The sequence below is a fragment of the Odocoileus virginianus genome, chromosome 21 (genome assembly GCF_023699985.2).
Source record: "Odocoileus virginianus isolate 20LAN1187 ecotype Illinois chromosome 21, Ovbor_1.2, whole genome shotgun sequence".
Lineage (NCBI taxonomy): Eukaryota > Metazoa > Chordata > Mammalia > Artiodactyla > Cervidae > Odocoileus > Odocoileus virginianus.
The window spans coordinates 43,651,914-43,661,509 of NC_069694.1; the positions used below are offsets into that span (position 1 = coordinate 43,651,914).

The window sequence follows — 9,596 nt, forward strand, 5'->3', positions numbered from 1 at the left end:
AATTATTGCTTCCTCCCCCTTTCCTTATCTGTATTTGATTTCTCTCTCCTCTCCAAGTATAAACTACTAATATTATTTCCACTTTTCCTCTGTCACTGGTGGGGGGGGGACTCTCTGCTTCAGTGGTGTGCTCCTCCATGCTTTAGACACGAAGGAGGAGGGGAGAGCAAATCAGAGGCAATACTTGGGGTGCTCTAGGCCAGTTAAAAAGCCTTACATTGGCTGAGGGGAGATGCCTGACTGCTTACACTGAGCTTTTGTTTACCCAGAGCCATGATGAACTCCAACAAGATGACCATCAACTTGGCCCTCTTTGGCATGACTCAAAGTGGAAAAAGTTCTGCTGGGAACATTATTCTGGGAAGCACTGACTTCCACAGCAGCTTTGCTCCATGCTCTGTGACCAAAGATTGTAGTCTGGGCCGCAGCTGTCACTTCCACAGCTTCATGCGTCGAGGGGGGCAAGAGGTGACTCTGCAGGTCCAGGTGTTGGACACGCCAGGTTACCCGCACAGCAGGCTGAGCAAGAAGCACGTGAGACAGGAGGTCAGGGAGGCCCTGGCACATCACTTTGGGCAGGAGGGTCTGCACCTTGCACTGCTGGTCCAGAGAGCAGACGTGCCTCTTTGTGGACAGGAAGAATCTTCCCCAGTCCAAATGATCCAGGTAATGCAAAGAGCAGTCACACCAGTGACATTATTCCCATTTTGAATGGCATCACCTTAATAGGAACAAACTATGAAAAACTGGTTAAAAGAGATATTTTAAACAAGTAGTTTAAAACAGGTGCTGGTCACATAGGAAAAAACTGGTAAAAATTACTTGATTCTCCCACAAGAGTCATTTTTACAAATTCCTTTTGAGGAATTCAGTCAGTCATTTTATAACTGGGAAATGACTTCTTATTATATAAAAGAAAACAAAACAAAAATGAGATACTGAACTTAGGTTAACTAAATCTCAAACTCCTAAGAACTGAGAATTTGATTGTCTATGTGGTCTCAGATTATCTGCCTTGGAATCAGCTGAGCTGTTTGTGAAAAATGTAGATTCATCCAAGCCTTAGTGAAACAGAATCTCAAGAGTAGAGCTTGCCTATCTGTATTTGCATAAACTTTCCATATATTTCTCTAAAATAGTCAAGTTTAGAACCACTGAACTAAAATACTGACTTGCATTCTTTCAACAAGGGACAACCTCTTATAGTTAGCCATAAATGTGGGGGTGGGGTGGTCACTCTGATTCAGTCATTGAACACTGTATTGAGTACTAGCAGAGTTTGATGATTGGTGAGTGATAATATGAGCCCCGCCCTCAAAACACTCACAGTCTAGAAGAGACAAATAGATAAACAAGTAAATGACAATACATTAAGTGCCAAAGCAGGGCAATGTATAACTCCTCAGTGAGACCTACACCATGGCAAACATTTAGGGGAGATTTATACTTTATTTATAGGAGAGAAATCAGGAATTGTAGAAGCTTTGCTTGCCTTATCTGTATGGTGAGTAACTGATCCATGACAGCCATGAGATCACAGGGACCTCAGGGTGAATAAAATTAACATATGCCACTTTTCCCTAATGGTTCATCCGTTTGTTCATTTACACAATTTCTTCATTCTCCAGTCTAGGACCAACCAAATTTAACTGCTGAACTTGACTAGTATTACTCAGTAGCCTCATTAATTGACCTAACTAAAGATCTCATCTCTACTAGAAGTTCCAAAGTAAACTACATGGAGAATAGAGAGTAGACATTGTCAATCAAAATGAATTTGAATGAATGCTACGCTATTTCTGGTCCAATCTCTGATTATGTTGATGTAGAATTTGTTACACTTAGAAAGATAGTATACTTTGCTTTAAAGAAAGATATTTTCCTTTAACTAGTAAAGACATAAGATTGTTCTAAATGACAGACACACGTTTTCTTTAAGAAAAAAAAAAAAAGGCATATGTGTAATCCAAAAAACTAGTGGAAAAAATTAGGGTGACAAGAGTATAAAAAATAATCATCATTCAACTCCTGAAAAACCAAGAACATTCTGTACAAAAGCAAAGAAGATGATTGCAATTAAGAAACAATGTGAAATCTAAGAAAGCCCATGAACCTCCTCTAACCTATTAAAGCTGGCATTTCAAACAATATTTCTGGTAGAAATCAAAAGCGGGGCCCTGGAGTCATACTGTCAGTATAATTTTTAAGCAGCTTAAAAAATTCACTTAAAGCTGCTATTAAATAGACATTTAACTTAAGCTATAGGTGGATGTAATCCAGTAAACTCTGTAAATGGATAATTATTTCTCAAAAACTAACCTGACTCTCTCCGTATGTCTCCAGATTTTTCTTTCTGCTGATCCAAAAAAAGACATTTTAAGAGACATACATTTTGAAAATAGATTTTTCCAGTTTTAGGATACAAGTAATGCCCTAATTTTTTTATACAAGTGAATTTGTTTCATATGTGTCTCTGACCCTTTTAAATGGTATTTGGCATACGCACAGCCTTCACTTCTTGTGGCTCCCTTCCTTAAGTCAGTGTCCAATTCAGGAGTTGAAGGCAGGGAGAAGATGCGCGAGGGAAAAACTCAGATCCAGAACAATTTTTCAAGAGTAAGTAACCTTTTTCCAAGGAGAGATTTAGTAATCCTCAGCAGGGTCATGACCCCTGGGAGGCACTGCAGTTCTATTCCGGGCTTCCACCTTGATCTCTGGGTGAAGACTGCCTAAGCACAGGCTGGCTGTTTATGATCTTCTTCCTGAAGGTGCCTCAGATACTAGTGGCAGCCATCTGGATGTGCTCACAGATCGGGAGCAGCTGCAGGATGTCTGAATATTCAACAGGACCCACAGCTGTTAGGAAGGAGCAAGGAGTGGTTAAGGTCCTCTGCTTCCAGACACACCCTGGATTTCTTTTTCTCCCTGGCTCATGCAAAATGAGGAACAGAACATCTGCCTTCCCCTCTGCCTTTCCCCCTTTCTGGGGGCACTGATGCCCTCCCTGGAAGGAGTCTTCAAGGCCAGCGCCAGAGAAGTGACCTCTCCTTTTCCCGCACCGCCCTGTTGTCTCTTTAAATATCTCTCAATTTCTGCTTTAGTATTTTATAGAGGGGTTATAAGCTGCCAGTTGTGACAACTGAAACAGTTCCTCAAATGATCCTTTTCTCTTTATGTCAGGCCTTCCTTAACCTACAGCAAAACAGTAGAGATGTTAGTGAACTGTCTCCCCAAAACGGGGAAAAAGGGAATGATTCATCTGAATGTTATCATTTGAATTTAAAAAAATCCCCCAATAATAGATCAGAGCATATTATAATGGGTACTGTGGTGGCTCAGATGGTAAAGAATCCGCCTGCAATGCGGAGACCTGGGTTCGATCCCTGGGTTGGGAATAGCGCCTGGAGGAGGGCATGGCAACCCACTCCAGTATTCTTGCCCGGGGAATCCCCACGGACAGAGGAACCTGGCGGGCCACAGTCCACTGGCAAAGAGTTGGACATGACTGAGTGACTAAGCACACAGCATATATAATAAAGTCTCCTTAAGGAAAGTGCTAGCACACAGTCAAACTGCACTAGGAATGGAATCCAGCAATTGATTACATTCTTTCCACAATCATGGTATCATGTTTGTATTATTACTGTATACAATCAAGTTTCAAGCAAGTATTTTGATTTCGAATGAGCAACTTGACTGTTGATGTTATAGATGGGTGTACACAGATGGGGTTTAGAAAGACCAATACAAGACCTGCACATACTGAACAGAGATCATGGGCTTAGCTGTTCCACAGAATTCAGTTGAAATATGTCTGTTACAGTTCTAGGTACATGACTATAGATGTTACTTAACAAAACTTTCTTGGCTTCAGTTCCTCATTTATAAAATGGGGATAATTTACCTATGTTAAAGAATTCTGAAGGCTGTATTTAATAAATGCTATGTGCTTGGCATCATGCCTGAACTATCGCAGGTTCATAGTAGGTTTGTAAATTGCCACTACTATTTAATTGTTTTGTCATCATCACTATCTAGACTGTGATGAGTAACTTACTCAAATGAACTAGATATAAGCAACACATTATTAAGAGCCTGGGTCTTGCAGTACGTTATCCCTATGTTCAATTTCCTACTTAGTTACTTGCTTTGTTACCTTGGGCAAATAACTTCTCTAAACTTCAATCTTTTCAGTGATAAATTGGAAAAGATAATAGTTTTCTGGGTTACTTTTGGAATGAATGTCATATTAACATAATGGTAAATTAATTCAAACACTACCACATGTCAAGTGCACAGTAAACGTTACCTATGATCACTATAACATTTTTGCTAGTATTTGTTTTACCCTAAAATTGGGATATATTATTTGTAGCCTTCTTTGGAATTATTTTGATAGGCTTCAGGAAAGAGAGTGAAATCAAACTTACATAGCCCTGATATATAAGAACTTCCTTATTAATTTATGGGGAAAAAAACATGGGAAAAAAATCCACTGGCTTAGTAATGTTAAACTGAGAAGTCTCAATTTAGTGGGAAGGACAGGGGCCTGGCAGTCAGGGAACCTCTGTTATGGGCCCAAGTCTGCCAGTAATCAGCAATGTGGCTTTGGCCAAGCCATTTAATATCACAAGGCCTTAATATCCTCATCTATAAAATAAGGCAATTTTGACAGGTGGTCTCTAAGATTGACTATTCTCTAAATCTGATCTAAATCTGATCTAACAAGGCTTATCATTCAGCTTTGGCTCTCTAAGAAGAAAATGTGGTGTTCTAAGTGGGAAGAGAATAAGGGAATAACATAAAGAATGGTCCTTATTGTCTTCCTGAACCATGATAATTTTTTTTTCTCAGTTGATGTAATAGTTGGCTTTTTTTAAAGTTTCCCCCTAAAAAGACCAGATGCTATGATTTCATCAACCACAAACAAATGGGGCAGGGCTGGTGAGGTCCTGGGAAAATGAACACAATTCCTGGAAAACAAAGTTTATATCCTAACTAGTTGTCCCAAAAGGACTAGATGGACTCATACCCATTAGCGCTTTGAAATCAAACAATTCATGATTGATTATAAATTTTCCATCTAGCTTAGTATTATATTTAAATTGTTAACACCAGATAACTTACATTAACTTATCTTTCTTTCGGATTTTTATGTGAGGTATCAATCAACCGTGATTATTCTTTGGGTCCGTAGAGAACACGTTTGGCCCCTAACATGATGACTATACACCAAGTGACACTACTTTCAAATATTCAACTATTTTCTGGCCAAAAATCAATTTAAAGAATATAAGCTAAATCAACCATTTTCTTCTATTTTTTGGCAGTAATTCAAAAGTGCAATTTCTCTCACAGTTTAGGACATGAGCATCTTTTCATAAATAATTACCAACATGTAAAAACTTTCCAGTGGCTGAACACATGGGCTCATAAGTGGTGTCAGGCTAACAAATCTATTATCCTTAGATGCTTTAACTCATTTTCCTGAATGATATTATGGCTTAAAGTACAGCAAACGTCTGGTGGAAACAAAGGAGGGGGTGGGCATGTTCATGTTACAATATAGAAAGCCAGGAACCAAGACACACTGTGAATGTTACACCATTTAATGCAATAAGCACTAACCAAGCAAGAGGAGAGTTCTATGTTATAATATAAAATTCAGGAGAGAACCACTTGAGCCAAACAGTTTATTTAACATTAATTCATATTATGGTGATGTTGTATAAATATTTAATAACAAATATAGCCCATGCATCAACCAATACCCAGAGAATAGTTCTGGCAGTAGCACTCAAGGGAGCTTAAGGGTAGTAGCTATTTATTAACTTATATTAAACATTTCAATATGAACACATCAATAATGCACTGGGGAATATAAAGCCTGGCTCTAAATTTCAGAAACTTCTAGAGACAAGAATGATGAAAGATCAATAGTTGTACTTGTTAAAAGTAAAATCCCAGTACTATACAATTCCCAGTAATGCTCAATCACTTTCTTTACTTGGTATGTCTTTATCGCCTGAGAAATTCCTTGCTAATTTCTATGCTCAAGGCATCATCACACGCCAGATACATTTTCTGATCCCTCCCTTTACCCCCACATTACCCCCCCATCCAAAATTAGGCTAAATGTCTGCCTCTGTAGCACCAATATATTTTCTATCACAACACTTGCGAGGACAACAAATTAAATGTATTTTTTCCCTATGTGTCCCTCTTTCTTAGACCTAAGTTTAGTTAGTAAACAAGAATTTCCATCATATACAAGCAGGAAATGCATCTGTTTTGTACTGTTCCTTGTCCTCAGAACAAAGTAGACCTCTCAGTAAGTATTTGCAGAAGGAATAAATCCTCCAGAGAGCTTTTAAAAATTCACATCCCCAGGTTCCATCCCTGAAGATTTTGATGCACTTTTAGCAAGTACCCTAAGTGATTCTGGTGTAAATGGCCCAGAAATCTTATTCTCAGAAACTAAATCTGTTATATTTAGCATGTCACTGATTTTTCCACCATTTGGGTTAATTTTCTTGGGTTGCAATAAAAATACCACCAACTCTGCAGCTTAAGCAACAGAGATTTATTGCCTGTCAGTTCTGGAGGCTAGATGTCTGAAATAGATGTCAGCAGGTGAGATTATTCTGAGGGTTGAGAGAGAGGGATGTGTCCAAGGATTCTCTCCTTGGCTTATGAATGGCTGACTTTATGCTTAACTGGTGTTCTCCCAGTACTCATGTTTTTGCCCAAAGTTCTGTTTTATAAAGACATATTGGATTAAAGTCCCACCCTAATGAATTTATCTTAATTAACTGCATCTGCAATAATCCTTTGGAGGGACTGGAGCTTAAGTCTTCAACATATCAATTTGGAGAAAGACGTTACAATTCAGTCCAGAGTATGGTTTATTCATTTTCCAATTCTTTGACTTCTCACCCACAAGAGATGTGTTACAGTGCACAGAATACACTAAAAACTCTAAGGTCTGCTAATTTTGCTACGTCACTATTAGCTAAAATGTGATGTTGACATTGCACATATACTTTGATTTACACAAGAGCTATGTTATGCAAAGGTTGGGGTAAGTTTTGCCAATCTGCCTTTAAAAGGCACATAAAATATGCCAATTAAAGTCTCTCTCTGCAAAACTCTTTTGTAAAGTTAGAATCTTCCTGTTAAAATAATTATTCTCTGATGTGCTGATCTTGACACGTCTGAGGATTTTCTTGAAGCAGGGCATTTTTAGGAGAACCAGAAGCATACAATTATTCTATGGTGTACACAGACTGATGAGGAAAATTTGGGGACCCATACCTTGAGACAGTCTCTCTGAATACAAAATAGAAAGTGCAGACTACATGCGCATCTGTAATAATGAACTAGAGTAGAAAAGAGAAGTTTCACAGGAAACTACAATTTTGTGTCCCAAAGATTAAACTTCAAAATTGAGGTACCAAAGTCAATAAATAAAACCCTGAACCTTCTATTTAAGATGATGGTGAGGGTCTAAATTCCACGTTAATCCGACATATTTATTGAGAGTGTACAGTGTATTAGAGGTTTTGATTGATACAGGAAGACACAGACTTTCCTTCTAAGAAGTCATGGTCAAGTTATAGAGATGAATGTGAAAATAAATAACTCTGATAAAAGACTGTATTAGGAGTTATAACTGGTAACTATGGTCTTGAGATGTTTTTAATTTTTAAATATATTGTTCCACAGTTCTTATATTTTCATACTAGATTTGCATATCCCAATTCTTCTTTCCTTCCTCCCTTCCTTCCTTTTTGTTTCACCTGTTTCCTTTCATTTTTTTCCAGTTGTTCAATATTATATGACTCATACTTATTTAAAATAGTTTCCCAAACTATCTTTCAATTTTCCAGTACTTTTATAATCTAGTTTGCATTAATCTGATATAGCTCTCTATAGGTTTTTACTCAACCTCTGTGCATCCGTTTGTTCATATCATAACTGTATCTCCCACAAATCATCACACTGAACTTCAAAAGAGGTAAAGCTTTAGCATAGTATCTGGCACTAAATATTAGTTGTTTCCCTTCTTTTAATTTTAGAGGTTCTGGATATTTGTTATTAAATTATCCCTAAGTATTTGATATTTCTCTTGCTATTATAGTAGCAGCTTTGGAAATATTTTTGTAATGGGAGTGTTTGGAATGGAGTGAACTTTACTGTTGCATTGTCATGATTTCATATAACTTTGCAAATATTCACAAAAGTTAAATGGTTATTTCTATATGCCTTTCATACTGTGTTAAAGATCTGCCACATGCTATTACTTCTACTTTACGTCAGCTTTTTACTAATCAAATAAGGATTTATTACATAACCAACTTCTACATATTACTAAACAAAGGAATACCAGTATTCAATATTTTTCACCCACATTAGAGGAAGTCACCCATAAAATTGTGCTTGATTCTATGTATGTGAAGAGGATGTGAATCACAGTAGTATTTTGTATTTGTTCCAAATGACAAACTGTACTTTGATGGCATTTTCGTTACATGTCATCTGATTCATCAATAGATGGTAACCAGATTATGTAACTATAAATTCTCAGGAAATGCTTTTAGTGATGATAATACAATATTCCTACAGAAAAAGATAAGACATTCTCCTGAGCAAGGTCCTCTGACTTAAAGGATTTCAGTGGTTCTAACAGATTCAGGTTGACAGGCAAGTATGTACGACTGCTGAATGTTGTAAAGGTAATTAAATCCTGGAGCACTGATAATATGCAGTTTTGAAGCTGTATTTACATAAATTACAACAAAATAAAATGGAGAACTTAAGCCTTTTTTAAAAGAAAGCCCACCCATCTCTCTGCATTTGCTTACATTATTTGACTCCATCATCACTTCCCATTAAATATTTCAGTTTTAGAAACATAATGAGGTACAGGTCTGTTTACTGTCTGTGTTAACCCATAACTCTTCTGCTCATCGTTGAGAAATACAGCAAAAGGCAAATAGCCACTTACCTCCTCTCTTTCAGGAACTTCTGGGCCATGCTTGGATGAATTACACTGCCATTCTTTTCACCCATGCAGAAAAAATAGAAGAGGCTGGGTTCAATGAAGATGAATACTTACGTGAGGCCTCTGATACACTGCTAACGCTACTAAATTCTATTCAGGGTAGGTATATTTTCCAGTATAGAAAAGGAAACTCGCTTAGTGAACAAAGACTAAAAATCTTAGAAAGAATAATAGAATTTGTAAAAGAAAATTGTTACCAAGTACTTACCTTTAAGTAAGATTTAGGTGAAAGGAAAAGGGCTTTGGGTTTTAGAGTCAGCCACCTGGATTCCAATGTGCCTTTGTGAGCATGAATGTGGACCATCAGAATTTCCGTATGCTGCCAGTGAGCATGTACATTGATATAACCACTTTGGAAAACTGTTTAGCAATTAAAAATAAGATTCCTAAGGCAAACCCTATGACACGATAATTCTATATGTCCAAAAGAAATGTATACATCTGTGCCCTAAAAGATATGTATGTACAAGAATGTTCATAGCAGTACTACCTTAATAGCTAAAAACTGGAAATTACCCAAATATCCACTAAT

General features: G+C 37.4%; 1 protein-coding gene across 1 annotated transcript; it reads left to right on the forward strand.

Annotated features, from left to right (window-relative positions):
* Nucleotides 1-273: 273 nt before the first annotated feature.
* Nucleotides 274-9,390, forward strand: GIMD1 (GIMAP family P-loop NTPase domain containing 1). Its single transcript, XM_020901176.2, has 2 exons — nucleotides 274-666; nucleotides 9,022-9,390. Exons 1-2 carry the CDS (start codon nucleotides 274-276, stop codon nucleotides 9,280-9,282), a joined length of 654 nt encoding a protein of 217 aa, XP_020756835.2. The 3' UTR covers nucleotides 9,283-9,390.
* Nucleotides 9,391-9,596: the final 206 nt, after the last annotated feature.

What these genes read in the sequence shown, in the direction of transcription:
- GIMD1 (XM_020901176.2), top strand. Translation starts at nt 274, where the DNA reads ATGATGAACTCCAACAAGATGACCATCAACTTGGCCCTCTTTGGCATG. An exon ending in CCCCAGTCCAAATGATCCAG is followed by an intron (nt 667 to 9,021) that starts GTAATGCAAAGA and finishes CCTCTCTTTCAG; the next exon opens with GAACTTCTGGGCCATGCTTG.